General features: G+C 41.6%; 1 protein-coding gene across 7 annotated transcripts in view; it reads left to right on the top strand.

Annotated features, from left to right (window-relative positions):
• DCUN1D4 (defective in cullin neddylation 1 domain containing 4) overlaps positions 1-27,655 on the top strand; it is a 68,753-nt gene that overhangs the window by 10,603 nt on the left and 30,495 nt on the right. For 3 of the 7 annotated variants that reach the window (XM_060012566.1, XM_060012564.1, XM_060012570.1), the window contains exons 2-5: positions 8,232-8,302; positions 8,478-8,517; positions 17,156-17,270; positions 20,150-20,241. In XM_060012566.1, the coding sequence (XP_059868549.1) occupies positions 8,232-8,302; positions 8,478-8,517; positions 17,156-17,270; positions 20,150-20,241 (318 nt within the window). Of the gene's footprint in view, positions 1-2,844; positions 3,357-7,194; positions 7,533-8,231; positions 8,303-8,477; positions 8,518-17,155; positions 17,271-20,149; positions 20,242-27,655 lie in introns of those variants that run through there. The other 4 variants (XM_060012569.1, XM_060012568.1, XM_060012565.1 and 1 more) reach the window with 4 other exon arrangements.

Raw genomic sequence — 27,655 nt, 5'->3', positions numbered from 1 at the left:
TGACACCACCAGCAGGCACAGGCTGTGCAGTGGATGACGGGTGCTAGGTGGCACGCCGCCTGTCTTGGGCGGGTGGCTTCTCTCCCAGCCGCTTCTACAGGTCCTGTGAGAGTTAGGAGGAAAAAGCCAGCAGCAGTGGTGTGCTTGGTTGGTTTTAACTTCAGATCTTGTGTTCCGTGAAAGCGCCGAGTCACCTGTGATGACCTGCTCCCTTTCCTTGTCAGTTTTCCCCTTTCCATGCTCACCTTTTTGGCTTTGTGCCTTATAAATAGCAAATATTTATTGATGAGGAGAATGATATTAACACCTTCCTCACTGCTACTTTGCTTCATTTGGTTTTCACCTAGCTTTTCGACCGTGAAAAGCCTGGATCTTGATCTTTTTTTCTCACTGCAGGGCTTGCGGTGAATGAGTTGAACTCCCCTCTGGCCCGTGCTGAGATTGTGATGTGGGTATGGATTGGCTGCGGCAGGCTGGGGGTCGAGGCGAGGGTGGGGACGGAACTCTCCTCTCTGGTTGCACGGTAGAGGCACCTGGACTGCTTGAGAAGCCTTTGACAACCCCACTCCTGTTTTTATTTAGTTGGTCTGGATTGGGGCCCGGGCCCTGGCAGGTATTCGCACTGCCCAGGTGACTCTGATGTGCAGCGACTGGATTAATGCTCAGGAGCTTCCTGGGTGCTTGGGGTTTGGTTTGGGCTGGGGGTCAGAGGACTCCAAAGCTGCGGCTGCCCCCCTCGGGCCCTGCCCTGGGCGGAGAGCACAGGCCACCCCGCTTGCTGTGCAAGTGAAGCAGAGTGCCGCGGAGCTGCCGCTCAGGTGGCGCCTGCCGTGTGCCAGGCACCGTGCTGGGCACCTTGCGGCACGGGTTAGTTTGATCCTCACAGCGTCCTTAGGAGGCAAGCACTATTACCATCCATTTTATAGACCAAGAAATTCCTACTTCTGACAAGTTAGACAGGCGTGTGGTATGAAGCTGACCCACAGCCTGGCTTTTGGTTTTTTCCTAGCTGTGGAAAACTCGTTTCGGATCTTTGTGTTTTAATAATTTGGCCTCACATGTGAATATGTTTGTTTTAACGAGTGAGATGTGTACTTGTGCCATCTCACATGGCTAAATGACGATCAGTTGGTATGCAGAAGTGTAAAGTGGTGTCTGTAATCCCAGTTGAAAATACTACTTTTTACAGCGTCAGAAGTAGACTTCATTTTATGGTAGATTTTGTCTGTCAAGTTATTTTGAGATAAAACTCATTTCTAATGACCTTTTTTACTTAAAATTGCATTTTGTACTTGTCTTGTAAAATGACTTATACTCTGTATGCTTGAGCTCGTGTATAGATCCTCCCTGACTTGTAAGCTGACCCCCTCTTTACACTGGCTTCTGTAACCTTCCAGGGTACTAAGCAAATCGAATCTCAGCATTTTAAACGTGCTCCAGTCTCGCCATCATAAAGCCCAAACTCAGCAGTCCCTCAGTCCCCCACCCGCACCCCAAAAGCCATCACTGATTTAGTTCTTCATTTTCATTGTCATCAGAATGTATTTATTAGTACATATCTGTGCATAGTGCTTATTAAAAATTTTTATACCCGAGAGCATTGCTCACTGATTGGCCACCTGGAGTTTAGCTAATAATAAACTACTTTTGTGAATCTTTAGGGACAAGAGGAAAGAGGTGTACTTAATAGAAATAATATAGGCGTTGTGTATCTTTTCTGCACCATCTTTTCTCCAAAAAGGAAAAAAAGAAGTTGGTAGGTTGTTTTAGATTTTACCAGCTTTAGTATCTTTTTATTTAATATTAAAGTTCTCTAACTTTGTGTGCTTGCTTATTAACAACCTTGGGTGGGAAATGCTTTTTACCCCAGATGGAGTGTGAAGATACATGGACACTTGCTCCCATCAGAAATAAGCTAGAATGGAGGAAGGGGCTTTGGATTGGGAATTAGAAGATGTGAATTATCCCCAGCTTGGCCACAACTAGTTACCTGACCCTGCTTGGGCTAATTTTCGTAGCTCAAGGAGAATTTTTGAGACTTGGACAAAAGGACATGAAATGTTGAGCTTCCCTCTCAGCACCTAAAAGCAATCTTGTTGGTTTTCCTCCCAGTACCATCACATTTTGTGTAGAGGTTAGTTCTAAAGTCCACATGTAAGGTGAAAATCACCTGTATTAAAAATATCACTGGAAATACTTTCAGAAGGTGCCCCTCCTCAGAGGTTGTCTCCAACACAGCAGTTCTTTCCTCTAGCGTTAGGACAGGTCGCAGGCTCTTCAGCTGAGCACAGTTGCAGCAGCTGGCTTATGTTTAGGGACTGTGTTTTATGAAGAATACATTTCTTTAAATACTTGACTCATACAAGGTTGTGAGATCCACGTGGAAACTGAGCCGACCCAGTGACCTTCAGATTCCTGTTGCCCAGCTCCCACTCATTAAGTAGAGGCCTTGAGGGCAGTTACTGGGACAATTGACTTTTCTTCTCTCTCCCTCTTCATTTTGCCAAGCAATTGAGTTGAATTTGTGTGAGTTGAATGTGGATGTCCTGCAATCCCGTTGTACTCGGGATGTCTTCCCTCCACTTTTGCTGCCACAGTCTACCTTAAGACCCTAATCATTTCCCACCTCAGCCACTTCCAGTAGTCTTCATGAAAGGCCGCTCTAAATCCAGGCCACACACCCGCCGTAGGGAAATTTATCTAAAAAACTGATTAAAACACTTTCACGGCACCCAGGCTCACAGCAGTGCTTCTCAGACTTCTCCGCCAGCGTTCTGCTATGGCAGAATTAAGGACTCTCTGGATTCTGGGAGCGTAACTTGGTCTGGTGAAATTTCTTTCAAATTTTGTGCCATAGTCATTTTTTTGTTTTCATGTGAAACACTTGTACATGTGAAACACTTGTACATGTGAAACACTTGTACTTGGATTACCTTTGAGTAGGACTGATGCTGCTTGAATGTGCCATGTTTATCTGTTACATTTGCATACCCTCTGATGGTCCAATTGGAAATACAAGTCCTTAGGAGATTAAACTCTCAAGCAGGATTCAGAGCTGCCTTTTTCTGACCTTGCCTGCCTTTTGAGTCTCCTGATACCATGCTGCTTCTCACATATGAAGATCTAATGGTGTGAATGCACTGAAATACCCTGAACATATTGAATTTAAGTCTTGATGCCTCTGTACCTGCATTCATTTATTCCTTGAGTATTTATTGAGCACCTGATGTTTCCCAGGTATTGCTTTAGGTACGAGGGATACAGCAGTGGACAAGAGCAAGCACGTTCTGGCCTTTGTGAAGCTTACATTCTAATGCAAGAGGAAGATGACACACAAATATGACATATATGACGAGGTACTAATGCCATAAAGAGAAGTAAAGCATGGTAAAGTGATAGTGAAGAAGGGGTCCTGTTTGTTGGGTCTGGCAAGGTTCTGTAAGAAGGTGATATTTTAGTGGCAACCTGATTAAGTGTGAGAGCAAGCCATGTTATTATTAGAGGAAAGAGTGTTCAATGCAACGAGAATAGCACGTGCAAAGGCCCTGAGGTAGGAGCATGTTTGGAGTGTTCACAGAATAGCAGGAAGCTCACTGCAACTGAGAAGAGTGAGCAAGGGGAAGATGAGTAAGAGACGAGATTGGGTACATGGGTAGAGGCGGAATGTGCAGAGAGAGCCCTGAGTCCATGATACGGAGGACTTTTCTTTTGCTTTGGATGCCTTCCCCTTCCATGCTTTGGGTGAGGTTGAAATTAATTTTAATTTGTTCCACATGTTAGTTGGTTGCCCCTCAGTTTGCTAAATAATTATCTCTTGCCATTGGTTTGAAAAAAAAAGGCAAAAGATTTATTCGATCTGAAGAGAAACCAGAGTATTACATTGATTTGAAATGCCAGTTAATCATATTAATTATATGTGTTTATACATACTTACAAACATACAGACATATGTTTATTAGCTCTCTTCTGTTGATTTGTATTATAATTATAATTACCTCTATACCAGGCATTGGCAAACTACAGCCCATGGCCCCAGTCAGGCCCACCACCAAGTTTTTATAAATAAAGTTTTATAAATAAAGTTTTATTGGAACACAGCCACACTCATTTGCTTGTGTATTGTTTATGGCTGCTTTTGAGCTACAATGGCAGGGTAGTTATAACAGAGGTCAGATGGCCCACAAAACCTAAAATATTTAAGATTTGGCCCTCTGCAGAGAATTTACCAACCTCTGCTTTATATTATGTATTGTCTGATAGGGCAAGTTCTTCCTCATTCTTCTTTTTCAACAATTTCTTGGCAAGTCAAGCACGTTTGTTCTTTTCAGATGAACTTTAGAATCAATCTGCCAAGCTTGCCTGACTCCCTTCCTTTTTCCCCACCTCTTTTTTGGGGTAGGGAAGTGGGAGGCAGGGAGAATAGGAATTTGACTGCATTTAATTAATACTTTAGAAAAGGGTGAAGTGATCGCCTTACAATACTGGGTCTTTCCATTCCAGGAATATAATATCTCTGCATTTTTGTCTTTCAGGAAACTTTCATTGTTTCTTCATTCGGTTGTTGCATGTTTAAGTTTATTCTTATGTGTATTATTGCTTTTCATTGCTGTTGTAATTAAGATCACCTCCCAGCTATATTTAACAAGTGACTATTTATGTCATAAAAGAAAGGTTTGGATTTTTATGTATTTAAATTGTTTCTGACCCTCTTATGGAAGTAAACTCCTCTTAGGACTGTTAATTCTGAAATTTGATTCTTTTGGTTGATGGTCATTGTCTGAACTTACCAATAATTGTTTTATTCCTAATATTTATGTCTCTGCCTATGTTGTGGAATTATATACCAAGAGTAGTTTGGGGGAAGTGAATTTTGACTCTCATTGACGTTCACTTCCATTATGTAGGTCACAGCAAATGGTAATTATGTAAAAACCCAAACAAACCAACCAAAAAAAAAACCCCCCGGAAAACTTTATGCCCAGTCAGCATTTGTTGATCATTTTTAAGAATGCCCAGAAGATAATTTAGGCAGACCATTTATCAAGCAGGCTATGCCTTTCTGCAGAGCCATTTGTCGCTTTTAATACAGAATGTAGGGTTCGCATGTCACACAGGAGAGTCAAACCCAGTGACTACTGTGGAGGGCCTTTTGATCATGGACTAAAGTTGACTTAACCAAGCATTTATACTTTGGAATTAAAATATGAGCAGAAGGAGATTTTATGAATGAGTTAGTACTTTCCTAAATACGTTCTCTGTAAAGCATTTGATCTTTATCCTTAACAGCTATTCCTAAAGGATGTGAAATCTATTTTAGATTTCAAGGCCTCTTACTTGCCCTGAGCACTGAACAGATGAACCGTAAATTCAATATGTGTTAACCTTCGTGGGTTTATCTTTTAATGCCATTTTGGTCTTTTTTTCCTGAATTTGTGTCTACTCCCCAGCTTCTTCCCTTGGTGAAACTAAGAACTATTCTGTTCATGCTGCTGTTCCTTTTCTTTTTCCCTTTCTTTTTGGTGAAGCGATGATAAGGTGGTTATGGTAGTAGACGCCGGATATGGAAATAGAGAATTGCTGACATATATTATGTGACTTGTGAAATGAACCTTGTTGCTTGTGTTATCTGTAAAGTGAAGCTCATGTATAGAACCTGATCTTAAATGCTTTTGTATATTTTTTTCCACCATCATTATGAACGTCAGTTGGTGGTATATGAATATAGATAGAAATGCCATCATACACAGTAGAGATGTATCAGGCCACATGCCTCAGTCACAGAGGGAGCTCCAACTTTGAGATCTTTGATGTGGGGCTTGACTTGGACCTGCAGAAAGTAGAAACCATTGTAGATAGCTGTGTGGTGTGGAAAATGGTATAATCGAATAGTGTGATAATTGATGTCTTTTATTCGGCACTCACTGTGATCCAGGCATTACATTGGCTGTCTGCCACATCTAGGCATTGTAATCTCACTTCACAACTGAGGACGTTGAAATTTAGGTTAAATAACTGGTAGGCCTGAGATTCAAATTGACTGTTAGACTCCAGAGTCAGGTTGTAAAACTCAGTGAGTGGTGTTTTGGCAGAAACCGTGTATGTGTGTGTGTGTGTGTGCGTGCGTGTGCGCACGCGCGCGCATGTATATAGAAGGATTTAGCAGCTTTGTTTAGATTCTCCTGTGTGAATCTTGACAGTTGAATTAACATCAGGGTGGTATGGCATGAGTTCTGGAGACCTCATTGCTGCAATGATCTTTGGCAAACCCCTCCTGTGTGGCCTCAGTGAGAGAGAATCTAGACCCTTAAGTTTTCTGGTTTTGTTTTTTTGGGGGGCCCAGGAGCTTAATTAATATTTCAGGATGTTAATGTAATATATCATTTGTCTTCCAAATTTTAAATTGGGAGAGTACAAAAAGGGGGTTTATGGCTTGGTCGTAGGTGCCAGGGGAGGGGGGCAGTGTAAGATTAAGCTCCCCAAAGCCTTTGCAGGTCAGGAGGAGGCTGTTGCTTCTAGTTTTAGAGCCCCCTACGCAGCTTTATGAAATAGAAGCATAAGTAAATAAATACACACACATATAGACACTCGGATAACCCAAATGGTTTTTAATCCTTTTCTGTGCAGTCGCACTAATTAAGATGGAAAATCAAGGTCTGTGCACATTATGTCATCATTTACCTTAAATATGGCTAAACCATTCAGATGCCAAATAATTAATAATGCAAAAGAGTTAACACATGTCTATATTTGAGGCCCTGCTCTGGTTGCCTCTCAGCCAAGAACTCTGATTCTTTGGACCATTCTCGGTGGCTGTGCCTGCGGCGTGCATGTGCCAGAGCCGTGCATGTGCGCATGTACACGTGCAGCCCGCTGCTCCCGGCAGCGGTGTGTGCATGTTAGGGTCTCTACTGCCTGCTGGCCCCTCTGCCCTCCAGGCCAGCCTAGACCTGGATTCCTGGCACAATTTAGAAAAGAAAGTGAAGCTTTCTAAATGCTGACAAGTCTGCTTGCTTTCCAGATTCGGAGCAGCAGCCCAGAGAGTCCAGCCCCAGCAGAGACAATTCGTGCTGTAGTGTCCGCGCTTTGCATCTGATATGTGTCCCACATAAAATTCCAGTGAAGGGAGATTATTTTCTTTTTTATCTGAACGGCATAACTTGGAAAGTTACAGTATGTTTTCAAGGTTATTTTCAGACTAACCTTTACTAGTCTTTATGATAGTAAAGAAAAGGAACTACTGTAAATCTTGATATTTTATGAAAATACTTCTATTGCTTGTTCAAATATGAAATTATTCAGAGACTTTTAACCCATATTCGCATAGTATGCTTGCCTAATATGTAGGCAAGCATACTTAACTTTATAAAAAACATTTGAAATTGGAGATTCAAAAGCCTAACAGTTTAACTTAAAGTTTTATGTTGTGCAGGATTGTATGATGGAGCAACTTAATTCGTCTTGTGTGTGTGATTCATTGTGCAGTTATTAGAGATGGCATGTGGAGACAGTCTTTGATTTGGCCATGTTTCTCTGTGAGTGTGAGTTCTGCCTCTGTGTTCCTGGTTCTGTGGCACATTTTACTGTTGCCATGCAGCTAACTATAGACTATACATCCCAGAGCCCTGGCCTTTCGAACTGGGAGCTTGCAGGATAGTCCTTTGATCTGTCTGTGTTTGTTAAATTAGGAAGGGGAGGGGCTTAGATTCCATTTCTGCTCTATGTTATATAAGAGCCAACAAAATAAGTATATTGTAAGAAATGCCGAATGGTTGAGATGCTTTCCTATTATTTTCTTGCCAGGAGCTTGATATTGTGCTAGTAATTCTGGGGAAGAGAAAGAGAAAGTGAACAAGTTTCATTTGAGATCTGTCTTCTATTTTTGTGACTTGTTTAATTTGCTAGCATTATTGATATTTTTCTTTTAAGCTCAAGTTTATTGCTGATAGGCTATTATAACTACTGAAGTATTTTTGTTTTACCTTACAATTCACATGAAAATGTCATGAACTTTATTTTAACATGTGGTTGGGAATTTAATTGTCAGACTTTATTTCTAGCGGATAGGTTGGTAGTTGCATGTTGTATCTTATTTAATAAGTATCAAATTAATGGAGATAGAATTCAGTTGTATCAAAGCATTTGTTTATCTTCACTTCTGAGCTTTCTTTTTTAATAGTCTTTTTGCAATATGAGAAGTAAATGACACTGAATTTTCCCCTTTTCTTTTAAAGACTTTCAGCTGAACTCTCATCTCTCAACACTGGCAAATATTCATAAGATCTACCACACCCTTAATAAGCTAGTAAGTCAATCTTTTAAAGACAAAACTACCAGCCGTTTAAAGTAGTAGTTTTAAGTGGATTTGATAAAATTTAGATTATGGATATTAAGATATCAGCTGTTTATGAAAATATTGAATTTTAAAGCTTGCTGTATGGTATGTGATTTCTTGGTAATGATGAACATATTTCTTGCAGAATCTAACAGAAGACGTTGGCCAAGACGATCACCAAACAGGTATCTAAATGCTAACACTACTTAATTTTAAATAAACTTCCTAATATAAAGTTATAATGCATTCCATTAGCAAGTTGTTACTTGGTTGAGGATTGTTCTTCAGGGTGTATGGAGGTAGCCATCTCACAGCTCCTTCCCTGGAGGACATCTGTTCTAGGGCTCTGGTTTACAGAGTACTTCAGTTCCTTTAAAGGGGCTGGGGAGTCTCCCCAGTGATTTCAAAATAATCATTTCTCTACTGAAGTGTTTAGTTTATACTAAAAAGTTGCTACAGTTGTGCAGTTTGGAAGGTATTGCATAAATATTTGTTGACTTGAGATGTAAAATGAGTTGATAGGTCGGTAGGGGCTTGTGTGTGTATGTGTTGTATAGGTCTTGAGGATTTATGAATGGGAAAACTGAAAGTTGATAATTGTAAACAGTTCTCTAGCCCTGTGGTTCTCAAACTGTAGCTGGCATTATAATCACGGAGGTGGGGGGTAGTTCCAATGGATTGCTGGGCTCCACCCCCAGAGTTTTTGATTCTGTAGGTTCGGGGTGGGGCCCTAGAGTTTGCATTTCTAACCAGCTCCCAGATGATGCTGATGCAGCTGGTCTGGAGACCACACCTTGAGAACCACTTCTCTAAACTGTAATGATCATAAAGTTCAGAAACTTGCACTTGATCTGTAGTTATGAAAACTTCCAGCAAAAATGATTAAAATATATTTTAAAGTTTTTGAAAATTATCACAGTAATACATGACTGTTAGAGAATTATGAATAGCACAGAAGCAAAGGAAGTAAAAAGCCACAATCCTCCTTCACGTCTCCCAGTCCAGCCTTCCCCCAGTTTGCCGCTTAATGTTTGTTCTTTCAGACATTTTTGTACCTGCATATATTTTTATAGTAGTGTTTTTTTTAATTTATCATTGATGAGCTCATACTCTACATACTATATAGCATCGTTCTTTTTTCATTTAATTTTTTAACTCAATGCTGTATCTTAGAGGTTGTTGGGATTTAGAACTCTCCCCACCCTTCCCCTCCAGATTGGTTCAGGATCAATTGAAAATTAGGCACAAGATGGAGATTGAAGTAACAGTTGTGTTGGAAAGCACAGCTTAGAAGAGCAACAAAAATGCAGAGGCTTTTCAGTATTTCAACTTAATTAGATAGCCTTACACGCAGTCACTGCCACAGCTAGTTAAGCACAGCCCACCTCCCGGCCCCTCTCTAACCCACCATTATGGTGGAAGGGTATCAGCTTCTGCTGGCAGGTTGATCTGAAAGGGAGTTTAGAAGGGCCTGGGCCCCTCTGCTCAGTTCCTCCCTGCCCCAATCACCAGTTAGATCAGACATTCCTTCTTCCAGAGGAAGGAATGAGAGAAGGGGGAATGTATTCTAGAAGGCCAGGCCACGGAGGGTCCCTTCACCTGATCTTTCTGTTTTAGTAAATATAGGTCAACTCAAGGCAGTCAAAAACAGTTTGCTTAATAATTTTATTTATTGATTGATTATAGCTCCTTAATTTTAGAAGCAGTGTATGCACATGGTTTTAAAAGAAATGTCAGAAAGGTGTAAAGAAGCGAAGGTTGCTGGCCCATTTTATGAGCCCTAGCTCCCATCCCCACTAGTACTACACCCTCGACTCTCCAGAGATAACTCTTATATTCTTGTATTTGTTTCCCAAATGACAATGATATATGTTTTTCCCCAAATGCAAGTATACCTTTGTATGTGCCTCTTGTTTTTGTCACTCAGTATATCTTGGAGATCTTTTCATTGCAGCACATTTATAAAGCTTTATTTTTCAATGACTGCATGATTTTCTGTTTCATGGATATATCATAATATGTTTCTATTGATACACATTTAAGTGTGTTTAACTTTTAGCTAATTTTCAGGGCCAGTTTTAAAAGTTAAAAAAAAAAACACATTTCTCTCTACTGTTCTGGAACAATATATTGGTAGACATCAGAGATTTTTTAAACTTAAGAGTTAGTGTAGTTTTGATTTTTTAAAACTGAATTTTGTGTTTGTAAAGCCTTTAAGTTGTCTTTCCCTTGGCTAAGGTAATAAAACATCTAAGTGCTGAGTCTTGTACATTCTGTAGTTAAAGTTGAACTTTGGATTTGAATGAGTATTGTTACCGTGGTAATTTCACATTTAAATATTTAACCTGAATGTGGCAATTTAATAACTATAAGCTATAATTAAGGAAAACGAAAGTGGAGAGTGTGTTTGGCCTCATGCCTCCTCTTTCGCCCTTGGGGACAGTGGATGTGCCTGATATTTGGTATATGACTTGCTGGTGCAGTTCCTCGTACCTCATACGTGCCAGTCAATGTCAATTAACATTAGTAATTTCTCAGAGTGGTCCATTTCCCCATCTGGTTATAGCATCACTTGTGATTACCACACCTGACAGAGTATACTTTAAAAATTAAGTAACATAAAATCCGTAGTGTTTGGAAACCTGAGAAAGTTAATCACTATAGTGCCTCTTTGTAGTGCCTCCTTGAATTTCTTGGCCCATCAGTAGTCTGAGCCATTTCTATAACAACTGTATATGGAAGAGCCAAACTAAGGGCAAAAGAGGCCTGTATCTTCCTGCTCTGTTTCCTTTAACACTTTCCTTTGGTGCTTTCAGTCTTCCACCAGAAAAAGAAGAAAGAAAAAAAAAAAGGAGAGAGAGTGTGTATTGGAGAAGCAGCACAAAATACTGGGAGTGAATTTAAAAAACCAGAGAGGGGGGCTTCCCTGGTGGCGCAGTGGTTGGGAGTCCGCCTGCCGATGCAGGGGACGCGGGTTCGTGTCCCGGTCCGGGAAGATCCCACATGCCGCGGAGCGGCTGGGCCCGTGAGCCATGGCCATTGGGCCTGCGCGTCCGAAGCCTGTGCTCCGCCACGGGAGAGGCCACAGCAGTGAGAGGCCTGTGTACAGCAAAAAAAAAAAAAAAAAAACCAGAGAGGACCCAAAAAAATGATGGAGGATGGAGGATGGTAGATGTCAAAAGTCAGTATTGTTTAGAGAGAAAGGAAAGGAAATTTTTTGGTCTTAAATAGTAGGATAAAAATTGCGCATTTGGACACTACTAGTTTTACTGAAGCAAGCAAGTAGTTCAATGCTCTGTTCAAGAAAATGAAATAAAATATTTAGGTACTGGTAAGATGTCTTAAAATGCATTCTATTTACCAACTTAAATTACTATACTTTTGTGACATTATTCAGTGAAAAGTGAGGTGAAATGGCTATATGAAAAGTATTGAAATGGCAGAATGAACATGTAAAATGTTATTAAGTGAGTCAAGGCTATATGATACAACAAACTCATTATAATGAAAATTAGTGAGATTTTTGTATTGGAACATGCATTTATACTAAGTTTGGAAAAGTCAGAAAAATTCTCTAATTGTATAAACCTCTTTGAGGATGACTAGAAACTGGGCACACAATGTAATATGTCTTACAAAAAATGAATCCTGAACAGGACCTTTTTTCACTTGAGGCCCACAGCAGGAAGATTAAATTAAAAAAAAAAACAAAACAGAACAGTGGAGCAGTGATTTAGATACCATTTATTAAGAATAACATGGTTAGTTAAATTATTATCAAAACAGCCAGCTGCATAGGCATTAAAAGGCCTTTGGTTTGATCCAGGTGAACTTAAATTGCTCTTTAAAATTGATTTTTATGGGACCAAATATTGGAATAGATATGTTAAAAATGTTGGCGGTATTTCTAGTTGTTTAATGTAAGAAGAATAGCTATATTCATTGACCTCCTGATTTATTTGAAAATATGGTCAGTTAATAGAATAATTTATTTGTTCCTCTTAAAAACTGAACCAAAAAGAAATGACCCTGAGCTCAAATCATAACCTTTGGTTAAAAAATAGAAACAATTTTTATTGCCTTCCTAAGGATCATTTAAACGCTTCAGCTTCAAGAAAGAGCTTCTAACGATGGGAGAGGCAATTTCAGAGTCGCTGTCACAATGTAGAAATATTATAGACAGGACACCAGAATATCTATCACGATAATGTGAAGGAGCCTGAACCATAGTTTGGGATTACTAGTTGAGATTACTCATCTCTTCCTCTTCCTAATTCTTTATTATTATAATAAAAAGGCTTTTTCTCTTTCATAAGTACCTGCCAGATGTTTCTAATGAGATTTAAGATGGATCCTTAAAATCTTTTTCATCACTGTTTTTTCTTGGGTGATTGGCAAATATTGAAAACTTGCAGCTCTGATCATTTCAAATCAGTTTATGGGTTAAGTCGCTTTAATTTGTTAACTATTTATTGAATAGGAACTTTCAGGTGCTCCACTTATTGGCCCGTTGTCTTATCTGTAGAATTGGGGTGGTAATAATACCTCTCAGATTTGTGAAGATAAATTTGAAAGTGATTTGTAGTTACTAATTTAAAACTTCAGCCTTAATATTTTGCCTCTACCTGTAATGTCAGATCGTTTATACCTAAGTAGATACTTGTAGCAGGTTAAAATAGCTAAAGCTTCTTTGAAACATAAACATTCCATAACATTGTTGTTTACAGTATTTGCTTACTGAATTTTCTTTTTACTCTAAAAATAAAGTTTAATTAGGGTAGATAAAGTGATATAAGTTCTAAAGCAGTAAAGTCTAAATTTAATGATACGAGTAAATACAAATTTGTAAAACATTCATTTAGGTTTAAGTGTTTTTATTATAAAAAAACATCACAGTGTTATTTTAAGAAGCAGACATTCTAGAATATTTGTGTTTAAAAAAAATCCGACCTGCCAGGAAACTTAGAATCAAGTGCTTTTCTTAACTGACAAATGGGAAAGAAAATCTGAAATGGTGGTATATTATCTATTCATAGATGTTTCAAATTTCTGGAAACATACTGATCTCTAAGCAGAATTTGATTTACGCTTGCTTTAGGAACACATTTATTCAACAAATATTTGCGAGTCTACTGTGGGACTCTCAGTACTGTATATACTGTAGTACTACTGTACTAAGATGATATATTAGCTGCTGTGTCTGCACTGGTGAACAAATCAGAACCCTGCAAACCAAGGTGTACTTTTGTGCATGAACCTAAAAACCTGAGTTGTTGCTCTTGCTCAGGTAGGATCCCTGGAGCCATGCGGGGTTGGGGGAGCAGCTTCGGGGCCACCGAGCTGTGAGTTGTGTGCTCTTCGTGTATTTTTGTTGACTTGGTTCATGTTGGCAAATTATTTTAGGTAAACTTGTTTTCCTCAGCGTTAAAAAATTGTTTTTGGGCTTCCCTGGTGGCGCAGTGGTTGAGAGTCCTCCTGCCGATGCAGGGGACACGGGTTCGTGCCCCGGTCCGGGAAGATCCCACATGCCGCGGAGCGGCTGCGCCCGTGAGCCATGGCCGCTGAGCCTGCGCGTCCGGAGCCTGTGCTCCGCAACGGGAGAGGCCACAACAGTGAGAGGCCCGCGTACGGCAAAAAAAAAAAAAAAAAAAAAATTGCTTTTGAGATAGCCTGGAACTTTTCACTGTCATCATGGGTTCCAGGGTTCTACCTGTGGAGCTGTGCTGCGTCGTGTGAGTTGGACTCGTCCTTCCTGTGAGGTGGGGGTGGGTGGCGAGAGGCTCAGTGAGCCAGTGGGTGCCTGGGCTGTAATGGGCACCGGGGACGAACAGATGCCGTTTCATTGTGAAGGGTGGCCCCTAACAGTCACTCGCTTATGCCGATGATTGGAGCAGAGAGGTCTGAACGAACGCCATGGGAATAAGCGAAAGAACAAAACGCCAAATTTGGGATGCTTTGGGGCTAAAATATGAGTAAGTTTTACACCAGGAGAAGCGATTTGTGGAACTTCAACAGTAAGAAGAAAAATTAAGTTGAAAAAGTTACTTTATGATGTTTGTATGTTTACCAGAAACATGATACTCTTGTCAAGTAGGAATCCGTGAAAGCAAGACATTATGCCAGTGTTTCTATGAAGAGGCAAAATAGTAGAGGAGCTGGTGGATTTATCTTTATTGGTGAATATTGGTGAAGACATTATTTTAAATGGTGTTCATCTTCCCACGTGCTGAGGAGATGAGTGCATTTCCTCTGTGTTCTGCAAACGCTGGTGGGAGGGAGAGGTTCCTCCCGGAACAGATGCTCAGAACCCGCCCATGACCAGTACCAGGAGACAGTGTCTTTCCTTCAGACGTGCACGTCCAAGGTGGGAGAAGCAAGCCTCGAAGTTGAAGGCAGACTCGTTTCTGAGCAGCGTGGCAGGCTTTCCGGCAAGGCGGGACCCACTTTTTCATTCTGCAGGCTCCACCCCGAGGCATTAACGGACAAGAATAAATCTTGACCGTTGGCAGTCTGCAAAAGCTTGGGTCTCCGTGCACCTCTTCAGACCTTTCTGCATGCTTCAGTGTAAAACAGGACTGCCGTTTCACCAGGAGGACGAGCGGGGCGTGTGTGGTGGGCAGCACGTTCTCTGGCTCTTTCTCTTCCTGATTTTGCTGCTGTTGTGGGGAGAGAGATATGGGCGTGCTTTGTGTCTCTGAAGAACCTCCTACTCCCTCCGTTGTTGGGCTCTGGGAAGGGTGGTTGAGGATCGTTGTCTTTTCAGCCTGGTGGGCGCTGCCTCTGGCTGAAGGAGCAGGCAGGGTCCAGTACCCGGCGCTGGGCCCACGCCTCGTTCGTGCTGTTGTCCTGTTTTGTGGCAGAAGAGGTGGTTTCGGCTGTTCTGTTCCTGAAGCGCATCGCCCGGGAACTTAGCGTGGTGGTGGAAGCCTGAGTATGTCCTGAGATTGAGGTTCCAGTCCCGACCATTGCGCTTACCAGGTTGGGACTGTTAGCTACTGACAGCTCTCTCCCTGCCTTCTGAACAGCTTTCTAGAGAGAACTGTCCACATTCACTGAGATCACACCCTCCGCTCACGTCATTCCCCAGCCTGTTGCAGCCCTGTCCCCAGCCTCTTGCTTCTGCATCTGACTGCTGCCACTGCCCTGTGCACTCCTCCTGCTTTGGCTTCCTGGAGTGTACACTCGCCCAGGTTTTCTCCCCACCCAGGTCTTCACCCTCTTTTCCCAGCCCCCGAATATCCACACTCCCTGGGCTCTGGCCTTAGTCCCCAGCTTCTCAGTCTCTGCTGCTGAGGCTGCGTGGAGGCGGCAGTGAGTGGTGGTGGGGAGCTTGGCCTCGTCGCCGAGCTGCTTGGGTTCCATCCTCGACTTCACCTGCTGCCTTCCAACTGCTGCTTCATCTCTCTGCCTGTTTCCTCATTCGTAAGAATGGGGTGGTTGTGAGGATTGGGTCAACGTGGAGGTCCAGCCTGAGCACGCACCTCCCTGGTGGCACTCAGATCCCAACATCTGTCTACTCGCAACACTTGGCCACGTGAGCACGTGTTGAATGGATATTTTTCCCTCATAAAACTCTGGAGAGGTAAATCTCACAGTTCTCATTCTTCAGATGATGAACCAGAGACCCAGAATAGGTCACTGACTGACTGAGCCACATGACTAGGTGAGGAGCTGGAGCTCATCCACTGAATGCAGAGCACTCAGACCCTATCACCCGGTGCTGCCTTGTCCCAGAGGCTCACTGAGGGCCCTGGGCCCTCCCACCACGGCACCAGTGCAAGGAGGAGGACATGCAGTCCAGATTTCACCACTTAGCACTTCTGAGACCTTGGAAAATCTCTTGAATGCCTAAGCCTTACTTTTTACCATCAGTCAGTAGAGATAATTAACTCTGCCCTGCCTGTCGTTCAGGGTTATTGTGGGAACCAAATGACATAATATCTCTGATAGTACTTGTGCCAAGATGGGTATCTTAATTATGTTATAATTGTCTAGAAATTTATAATGGTTTAAAACAGTCTGAAGTGAGACTTGTCTGGGTTTGAATTCCAATTTTGCCCCTTACCTGACCCTCTCTGCCTCCGTTTTCTTATCTGCATAAGCAGTAATGATTATTCTTTTTTCGTAAGCTTGTTGTGAGGTTAAGTGAGGTGTCGTACATGTAAGCATAAGGTTTCCATAGGTGTTCCATGTTGTTGTTACATTTTAATATCTTTTACCAAATGAAAGTTAATGCTTCCAAAAACCCTGACTGAAAGTGGCAGAAACAAATTAAAAATATTTATGGAAGTTTTGCTCAAGATCATGTCAGGCTTTTGCCCCAAAAATCCAAATTCTGTTTTGTTTTGTTTTTTTTAATCAGATATTCCTTGAAGCTTAAGAGTGTTTGGACTGATGTACTTGTATGTATTTTAGACCCAAGGTCACCAGTCTAGCTGGCCTTGCCTAATGAAGTACAGAAATGAGATAGCAGTGCAGTTCCTTCTGAAGGAACATTGACGTGTAAAGGAAGCTGGAAGCTTAGATGATTTATATTAGTATTTTTGGAGAGTAAACTGAAGTTATGATAACTTCATTTCTGGTGTGTGTTTTGGGGGGACTATTAACTAATTTGTGTCATTGCTAGGTTTATTTCTTGACTCTAACATTTTCTCAAAGAAGAACTGAAAACCAGTTTTTCACTTTTCATTTTTTCATGTTTACAGAGAACATCTAAACCCTTTGCGGTGTAAGTTGTGAAAGCTCTTCATTTAGCGCTGATATTCTTTGGAATGGTTTCAATGTGGCATTCCTTACTTTTGTGCTCTTCACTCTGTTTTGTAGGAAGTCTGCGGTCTTGCAGTTCTTCGGACTGCTTTAGTAAAGTGATGCCGCCGAGGAAAAAGAGAAGACCTGCCTCTGGAGATGATTTATCTGCCAAGAAAAGTAGACACGATAGGTACGTCGCAGAGACAGTGGAACCACATTGATGGCATATGTGTTGAAGAGGCACCTTTCTACCCAAGCCCAGTGTGGGTCTTCTAAGCGTACAAATGCCAACCAGAATATTGTTTTGGTTCTGCCAGGAAAACTTCAAAGTGTAATTTTTTGTGATACTTACTTAACGTGTGGGCTCATGAAACAAAAACAAGTTAGGTAACCTGAGTTCATAGAAATTCAAATTTTATCTCAGTCCATTGATCCACCAGAACTGGTGTAGTGTTTCTTTCTTTGCTTTTAGGAGCTTGCCCTCTGTGCCTGTTGAGGACCTCAGGATTGGTACTTATCTCTTCTTTAAGGGGGTCTCACTCACTACCTACAACCACAGGAATCCTGTAGCTGCCTTTGCCAGGACCTGGGTTGCGTGGCTGGAGAGAGCTGCCTGCACCAAGTGCTCTAAGCCTGCCTGGAATATTAGCTGAGCTGACATTTCTACTCAAAAGAGTGAGCATTTGTTAGAAACCATGAAAAACAAGACTGTTGAAACCACTTCTCTTTCAGACAAGTGAACTGTTAATTTTGGTAACTCCCAAGGTCCATTAGACTTGCTTATTTTAGGCATCTTTACTATTTCAACCAGATTTTATTAGACATCTTTTGGTTCTTTCTCTTTCTCTTTTTTTTTTAAAAAAAGACAATGAATAAACATCATAGTTTTAATCTTTTCTGCCTTTTCCCATCTGCCTCCATTCTGGCTCTGTAGGTCACTTCACTTCACTTATGTGGCCTGAATTGCCACATCGATAAATCAAGGGAATTAGATGAGATTTTTCTGCTTCTTTCTTTTTTGTAAAAATAAATTTATTTATTTTTGGCTGCGTTGGGTCTTTGTTGCTGCGCGGGCTTTTCTCTAGTTGCTGCGAGTGGGGGCTACTCTTCGTTGTGGTGCGTGGGCTTCTCATTGCGGTGGCTTCTCTTGTTGTGGAGCACGGGCTCTAGGCGGGCGGGCTTCAGTAGCTGTGGCACGCGGGCTCAGTAGTTGTGGCCCGCGGGCTCTAGATCGCAGGCTCAGAAGCTGTGGTGCACGGGCTTAGTTGCTCCGCGGCATGTGGGATCTTCCTGGACCAGGGCTCGAACCCGTGGCGGATTCTTAACCACTGCGCCACCAGGGAAGCCCTGAAGCCAGTTTAAAAACTGGTAATTGAGTTGCAGAAGGGTGTGAGTTACTCTCATGAATAGCATTTCATCGGTGACCTAGGGGATGGGGAGCTGTAACGTTATCCGAGTTTCATTCTTGGTCTTTTTTGAAAAACAACTTCATTTACATATCACAATGTATGCGATTTTAAGTGTACAGTTCAGTGATCATTACGGAGTTGTTGGAGCTGTGCAGCCATCACTGCAAACCAATGTTAGAAGATTCCCATCACCCCAGTTGGAGCCTTGACGCCCATTCACAGTCCATCCCTGTGCTTATTCCCAGCCCCAGGAAACCACAGATTCACTTTCTGTCCCTACGATTTGCCTTTTCTGAACAGTTCACGTCAATGGTCTTTTTGTGCCTTGCTTCTTTCACTTAGCATAATTTTTTTGAGGTTCATCCAAGTAATAGCATGTATTGGTATCTTTTTTTTTTGGTAATGTTATTCCATTGTCCTTTTTTAGGTAGAGTATTTTTAAGTGATTCAGTCATTACAGTGTCATATAGAGGTCTCCAGGATATTGACTAGTTACAGACTTTGAGCTGAGATAGGATGTCCAGGCCCAGGGTTGGAGTAAATCTGTTTGAACCCCTGGACAGTATCCACCTTTGTTTCCAGGTGGGATGGCTACTTTTTATAGAAGAAATACAAAAGTGGTGGTTTGCGGTTTCAGTATCTTAATACTTTATAACCATGTTTTGGGGGTTTTCTGGGTATTGAAACCCAGAATCTCTGATCAGCGGTATATATTCTTTCACCAGATATTCTGGTGAAAGTCTTGATCATGAATAAATGCTCTTTTAAAAAGAATTATACATGATTTTATATTATATGCTATGTAAATAAAAACTGTATTCATAAATGTTTATATAACTATTTAGACAATTTATATATAAATACTCATAATTTTTCTATCAAAATCACTATTTTAAAAGTACTGCTGCTTCTCCCCTCCCCAAGTAGGGCCTGTCTTGGTTCTCAGCCCCGTGTCATCATGAAATAAGGAATCCCTGCCAAGGGTCACAGTGTTGGCAGGAGGAGGCTGCTGTGCTTGCGGACTCAGTTCTCCAGCTTATGTGTCTGTCTCCACAATGCTAGGGCATGATAGGAGAAGGGCAGAAGCCAAGGATTCTCTGTACTTCGTTTTCCTGAGGTTCTTTTCCTGGAGGCTTGGACATAATTTGATGTTTCTTTTTATTTGCTTGACAAATTCCTTGGAGGTGTCTAATACTGCCAGGTTCTTCCTTAGACCATGTGTCGCCCAACCTGACTCGTACGGCACGGGAGTCAGGAGAACTTGATGCAGAGACATGAGCGAGTCCTAGGGTCACCAGTTGAAGAAACACCATCCACATTTCTTGCTGTATCACTAGTGTTCTGTAGTTAGTTCTGGCTAGAGAGGTAGAAAGGAGTATATTAAATACTTGTTCTCTTCAGTTTTTACTGATTATTTGTTCATCAGAGAAAAACCTGTATTAAGTGCTTACCATTTAATTTTATACTGGGTGTGACTGTGTTTAAAACTGTAGTTATAACAGCTGAAGCTTCCAAATGCAAGAAGTGAAATATTTTAAATATACATGAAATACTGACTGAATAGATGTTTGGTTGGGTAAAAGAATAAAAACTATTTGCTACTTAAAAAAACTCAGTATCTTTACTTTAAATAACTTAAAACCCCTTTCTTGATTTCTAGCATGTATAGAAAATATGATACAACTAGAATAAAGACTGAAGAAGAAGCCTTTTCAAGTAAGAGGTGCTTAGAATGGTTCTATGAATATGCAGGTAGGTAATCATTTATATCATCTAAGACTGAGCCTCATAAAAATAAGGAGTGCCTTAGAGGAGATTAAAGAATTAAAGAGGAGTACTTTTCGAATTTGTGTGTGTGTGTGTGTGTGTGTGTGTGTGTGTCCGTCTCCCTGTTTTCGGGAGGGAACACTGTTGAAACAAATCACCAAATGTCCTATTTATAGCCAGCAGCTAAGCCAAAGAATTCAGAACACTAGAAGGGAACTGAAAAGATGAAATGTACTTGGGAGAAATACTTTGGATTGCTAGGAAACCTCTTGAGAATGCTGGTAATGGGTGACTTTTTGGTTTATGCATCCAAGTTAAAATAAGCTTTGCTGCTTTGAACCTTTATGTAGCGCAATGGAATTTCTTATATTGTGTCTCTAGTTTGAAAGATCATTTGGCAGACAGTGTTTGTTTTGTCATTTAAAATGTCTTAAATCCAATCCCATTTTTGCAACTTATTATAATTGGTTGGATAATGTAATACTGAAATAAAGGGTTTGTTTGTGTTTGTGGCTGTGTGTGTGTAAAAAAGGGGGAAAGAAAAATTTTCAGACAAGTTTGAACTGAAGGCTCTTTTACCTTTCCTCTTCCCCACCATATTTCTGGCCCTATCATAACTTATCAACTTGACATTTCCAGTGACCTTCAAACTAATTTTCTTGACATCAGTCTCTACTCCCAGTCAGGTTCTATGTGTTTCCTGTTGTATTATTTGAAAAAAAAATAAAATAAACGGAACAGATCATACATGTCATTCCCTAACAATCCGCTGCACCCTTGCCCCCCACTTAAAAATCCCTGCTACCTACAGGATAAAAGACAACTAACTCAGTGCCATCCCTTTGCCTGGAGTGTTTTTCTCCACTTTTCCATATGACAAGCTGCTATGCATCTCTTAGCTTACTTAGCTTAATAGCCTTCGTTGTACTCTTAAAGGAAGGACATCGTTCATAACTGTTTTTCTTTTTTGCGGCACGCGGGCCTCTCATTGTTGTGGCCTCTCCCGCCGCGGAGCAACAGGCTCCGGACACGCAGGCTCAGCGGCCATGGCTCACGGGCGCAGCCGCTCCGCGGCATGTGGGATCCTCCTGGACCTGGGCACGAACCCGCGTCCCCTGCATCGGCAGGCGGACTCCCAACCACTGCGCCACCAGGGAAGCCCCATAGCTGGTTTTGATACCCTTTTATTGGGTATCAAAATGAGGATTCCTCCTGGGGCCAGTGTTTTCCTCCTACCCCTACCTTACGCTTTTTCTGATAAAAATCTTGCCCCTTTGGCCACAGAGATTGTTCCAGGGGCTGCCAGGTAACCCAGGTCAGGACAATCAGATAAAATTTCCTAGGGTTTTCAGACTGAAGCTGGGAGAAGAGCATCTTTCTTTTCCGGTGGTAGACTTGAAAGGATGTGATCCTGATTCCTGTAGTTTTTTGGATTTTTGTGAGCTACCCCAATATCCTTCTAGTGAATTCTCTTTCATTATTTGAACTAGTTTGAGCTGGATTTTGTTTGCATGGCACAGACACATGGTACAGACACTTCTGTAGTATTAGAATTTATCTGTTTTTAGGTCTTGAGAACATGAATCTCTTGAAGACGTTTTATGAAAGTGGTTAGCACGTTTCCAGGTGTTCAGTACTTGGGTCTGAATGATGGAACGTTTTCTCATGTTCATATCACTTTGATTATGAAGATCTCTTGCTTTCTCATATTGGTTCACATTTATTGTTATGAAATATATTATAAAAAGGAAAGTTTAAACAGAAAAAGTATACTTAATCCCACGACCATAGCACAGCTATTTTGATATTCTTTGTGTCTTCCTTTATAAGCAAATATGAATTTTTCCATAGTAAAAGCCACACTTCTGTTTTCTTTTAAAAGGAAGCAAGGTACAGTTTTCCTACTTGTTTGCTTTTCTCTGGCTCAGAAAGGTGACATTTGGGATAAAGATTAAGCCACATTCTTTAGGTTCCTTGAGGCCCCTGCCAGGTGGTTCCTTGGGATTTCATCACTGCGAGAAGTTTATGTGGGTGTGGCTACACCTATTTTTATTAATGCCCCCCCTTTTAGTTTTTGCTTTTTTTGTATTTTATCAGGGAAAATAGCTTGAAATTGAGAACAACTGGCACCTGCTTTCTTTTTTGTTAAATTAATTAATTAATTTTTGACTGCATTGGGTCTTCGTTGCTGGGCGTGGGCTTTTCTCTAGCTGCGGTGAGCGGGGGGCTACTCTTTGCGGTGCGCAGGCTTCTCATTGTGGTGGCTTCTCTTTGTTGTGGAGCACTGGCTCTAGGTGTGCAGGCTTCAGTAGCTGTGGCATGCGGGCTGTAGAGCGCAGGCTCAGTAGTTGTGATGCACGGGCTTAGTTGCTCCGCGACATGTGGGATCTTCCCGGACCAGGACTCGAACCTGTGTCTCCTGCATTGACAGGCGGATTCTTAACCACTGCGCCACCAGGGAAGTCCTCATTTTTTAATATCCCAACTACATGAATAAAAACTGAAGATAAGTATTATTCAAGAAAAATGCATGGCGAGAAGTCCCTGGAAGGTTGTGCTCTGGCAAGTCTGTGGGAGCAGACAGTGAGGCCGTGGGCCCCCTGTGCTAGAGTGAGGGCCTGTCCCCCCTCACCGTGCTCCTGTTCCCTCGGAGAGAGCCATCTGCTTTTGGTTGACTCCCTGCACTGAATCCGGAGTGCAGTGGAGGGTGGTAGGGGCCTTGGTGCTGCAGTTGTGCTACACAGATGGACCTTAGTTCTTCCCAGAGTCCTCAGTTCCACGCTTGCCCTGTCCTCTGCACTCCTTTAGCCTGAGCCCAGCTCCTCCCAGATCCTGCCTGGCCAGTTAGTCCCAGCCCTCTTTTGCACATCCTGTGCTGCAGCCTCTCACCTTTTTAAATCCCTGTCAACTCAGTTTCTGATTCTCAGAGATTTAATAAATGAAATGCTCTCCACTGGGGCTCTTGTCCTGTTCTCTGTGGTTATAGGCTTACTCCCTTTTGTACTTTGGTACTTGAGTCCTCTGTGACTTTAGAAAGGATTGCTGGGGGTAAGATTGGGGGAGTGTCTTATTTAGACCTCCGTCTGAAACTGGAATCCCATTTCTTTTCATTAAAATAACCAGTTTTACATAAATGATTTGTCTGATAACTTCCACTTTCTGAGATATATCTAAGAGTAAGAGATGAGACCAGATACACAAGTGCCAGCATTTCAGAGTCACACTGAAGCTCACACACGTAGGTCATAAAAGTTCTACAAATCCTGACTGTAGGCCCTTCATCTCTACTTTCGATTAGGTTCTATAGCAGAATTGTTTCTTGGTTTACCAAAGTGAGATTTGGGACCAGGAGTAGGTGCTAAGTGACAAAGGAGACAAAAGTTTTGCTGACAAGGTTTCTTGGCAAAGGAGACAGCGTGGCCCCGTTTGCCCCAGAGATGCAGCATGGTGTGATTATGGAAACTCTGCCATGAGCATCTTGGGCTCTCATGAAAGGGTTTAGTTAGTATAAAGTATATTTAGTTAGGGACCCCTGCTTAAAATGGCAGTGAAAGTGGGAGGACCACTTTTTTCTAGATTATTGTCAGTACATCCGCCTTGTAAATGTATCTCTAGTATCTTTCACCAGGGCGTTCTATAGCTTTTAAACCATCTCCCTCAAACCCACTTTTAATCCACTTTGTGTTAACCAGTGGCCTACTTATTAGATTAAGATTGTTCAGTTCTACAGGTAAAATGACACATCTAGTGTAAATATACCCATAATCCTAATGAACAATGTGATTACAAATAGATCTAAATGTGTACAAGGGAATGATAATGAGAAGAAAGGGAAAGTTGTTGTAGATATCAGGATTATGGGTAGCCTTTAAGTAATGTTGACTGATAAGCTATATTTAATATTTTTAGGATAAAATATTAAGGTAACATGAGTCATGCCGTTGCAGATCATATTGTTAAAACCTTGCTCTTTTCAAATACACAGGTGCATGTGTATATAAGTAACCTGACAATGGCATTGCATAAAATGTGGAAAAAAGAAAAAAGCATGGCTAACTTAATGTTTACCACTGCCCAGTGTACCTCAGCCAACCTTTGCGGGCCTGCTACATGCCAGGCTCTGGTGTGTGGATGACAGAAGCACTGTACTCAGAGCTTATTTTCTGGTGTGACAAACAGACAAACAAATGAGAAGCATCGTCATTGTAATGAGCACTGACAGGGAGAGGAGGCCAGGTTGGAGGGGGTGTGAGTGGGACAGCCAGCTGGGAGACCCCAGGGCCCTGTGCACAGGCAGGGGAAGGGCAGGTGACTTGCCAGGCTCAAGAATAGGTTGCAGTAAAAGAGCTTTTTTAAATCACGAAGAATAGAAGCCAAAGACAAAAATTTTTTTAAGATTATAAGTACCTTTTTTTTTTTCTCAGCTCTGTGCAACCAACTGCCAATGAGTTCCATCAGTAGATACCAAAGAGTCATCTGTTCCTACAACCAAACCTCTTAGCAAAATAGTAATAGATGGATACTTCCATATGAGAATAATTACTTTTTAATGTCACAGCCTAAATACTTTACAGTAGTGGAATGAGGAAAAGAACGATGAAACATGGTATACACACACACACAGTCACCTACAGGGGGGTAATGTAAAGTATGTCAGCTAGGTGCTCTCACAGGAAAATTATCAGACACAGTTGGTGAAAAAAGCAAGGTGTAGAATTTATAGGTACAGTATGAACCCAAGTGTATAGATAAACAAATTCAGGGGTACATTTCACCGTATATTTGCACATACATAAAAACACAGCAAAAAGGTCTGGGAGGATACATGCCTGTCTTGTAAGGAAAGGAAGAAGGCAGGCTTTCTCTTTTTACTCTATTTTCTTGGGCTTCTTTATTTGAACATTTCATCGGGTGAATGTCTTCATATATCGTTTGTGTGTAATATATGCATGAGTGCCCACATGCGGGACTGTGCACACTCAAACCCAAGTGATAAAATGCTAACTGTATTTTCATTTGAGTCAGGAATGAGATAAAGATGCCCACTCTCACTCTTCTTATTTGCCATTGTTTTGGGAGTTATTAACTAATGCTGTTAGGTAAGAGAAAGAAAGAAGGGGCATGAATACAGGAAAGGAGGAGGCAAAAATGATCATTCGTTGAAGGTGAAATGATTGAATTGTTGTGTACCTGGAAAGCCAAAGAGAATTGCCTGAAAAACTAAATAAATATGTATATATATTCTGCAGGTAGAATTTATAAAATGGCTTATTTGGGGAAGGGTTCTTAAAGAAATTCTTTTATTTATTTATGGGCTCTGTAGTTTGCGGCATGTGGGCTATCTGGTTGAGGCGCGTGGGCTCGGTAGTTGTGGCGCGCTGGCTTAGTTGCTCCACAGCATGTGGGATTTCAGTTCCCTGACCAGGGATCGAACCCGTGTCCCCTGCGTTGGAAAGCGGATTCTTTACCACTGGACCACCAGGGAAGTCCCAGAAATTCTTTAATAAGTGGTCGTCTCTGGGGAGTAGAGAGAAGTTAGGAGGAAACTTCTGCTTTTTTAACATTTTTATTTTCAGTTTTACTTTTAAATGAAATTTTATATCATGTTCATGTATTAATGTTGCCCAAAAAACTAAGTAAACTTTCATTTTCCCTCCATAATCAAGATAAAAAAATTAAGAATTCGTAGAAAAACATGTAAAATAAAAGGAGAAAAAAGAAAGTCCCAGAAAAAGGTAACAGATTTGAATATGTGAAATAAAACTCTTTGTAACAAAGTAGCACATTTCTGATTAAAAGGAAAACAACACATGGAGAAAAAGTATTTGCTCTGGCTAGATTATGTGGAAGAGCCTGAGTTTGGACTTCAGGGGGAGCCAAGGATTAGAAGCAGAAAAGTGACACAAGACTGTCCAAGGTGATTTTAATGGTCATCCTTTGTTGAGAACAACCACCTTACACTTTTATTGTGATCTAGTTATTACTGTATTGAAATTACTCTTATGCTTTGTCTCCCTTCCTGGAGGGCAAGGACCATGGATTACTCCTGTTTAGCCACTTCTACAGTGCATCGCTCCAGGGTGTGCCCAGTAGATAATATTTGAATGAAACTGAGACATTTTCAGATGGTGGATCCTGCTGGTCTTGGCAGCTTGCTAGATCTGAAGGCTATGGAAGATTGTAGAGTGATTCTTGTGTGGTCCAGTGGCTAAGACTCTGTGCTCCCAGTGCAGGGGGGCCCAGGTTCGATCCCTGGTCAGGGAACTAGATCCCACATGCCGCAACTAAAGATCCCGCATGCCGCAAGTAAAAGATCCCGTGTGCCACAACTCAGACCCAACGCAGCCAAATAAATAATTTTTTTTTTAAAAGAATAAATAGTTCTTACACTTGAGGAATTTAGAAGGAAAGGTAGATGAGTTAGGACTTAATGCAAATGTGAGAAAAGCATTCCTAGCATTGCACGGGGTCACACAAGACTGCCTGACCCAGCCTGTGCTGCTGGGGGTGGGGAGATTGGGAGGACTGCCTGTATGGTTCCTGTCTTAAAGATTGAAGAAGCTGGTATGGGAAGATGGGGGGAGGGGAGAGGGAGATGGGCTGAGGCCACAAAGAGTTAGTACTGCGTTGGGTATGTGTCAGGATGTGTGTGCATAGCAAACAATGGGTAGGTGTTTCTGGATCTTAATTTTTGTTCATTCAGCAATATCTATTTGATTCTTTTATTTCCAAGAAACTTGATATGAAGGTGGAAAGCTATGAGGCTGAAGAGGAAGGGACGCAGTAGATCATAGAGAACCTTATTTGATATGCCAGAGACTTTGGACTTTATCCGTAGGTAGTAGGGAACTTAAAATCGAAGGAGTTTGTGTTTGAGGTGTGGACCCTCCAGGTGGCTTTGTAAGGGATGGGTCCGAGGGGGATGAGGCTCTGGAATTAGGGAGATCCTGAGGGGACTGCTGTAGTCATCTAAGTGAGAGAATGACATCTGAACAGGTCAGTGCAGTTAAGAAATATTTGGAAAGTAAAATTGGCAGTGCACTTGGTAACTGATTGGCTCTGGAGAATGTAGGAGAAGGGGGGACTCCAGGATGATGCCTCAGTTTCTGTTTCTGGTGGTGCCCCCGTTGAGATGCTACAGGAGGATAATCTCAGCTACCACAGAGAGGCCACATAAAATAAAGATTGCCTGTGTCTACTGGATGTGGCGATTAGGAGTTTATTGGTGACCTTGGCAAGAAGAGTTGCAGTGGAGGGAGATGAGCAAAAACCAGATTGCAGTGGTTGAAGAATGAATGGGGGCTACAGTAGAGCTGGGACATGTGGACAGTTCTTTCAGGAAGAAACAGAGATAACGTGGAATGTGAAGGAAGGGGTTGCCTTGTCTAGAACAAAAAGA

This window comes from Delphinus delphis, chromosome 5 (assembly GCF_949987515.2).
Source record: "Delphinus delphis chromosome 5, mDelDel1.2, whole genome shotgun sequence".
NCBI lineage: Eukaryota > Metazoa > Chordata > Mammalia > Artiodactyla > Delphinidae > Delphinus > Delphinus delphis.
The sequence above is the reverse complement of the archived record's forward strand: the minus strand, read 5'-3'. Positions and strand labels throughout refer to the sequence as shown.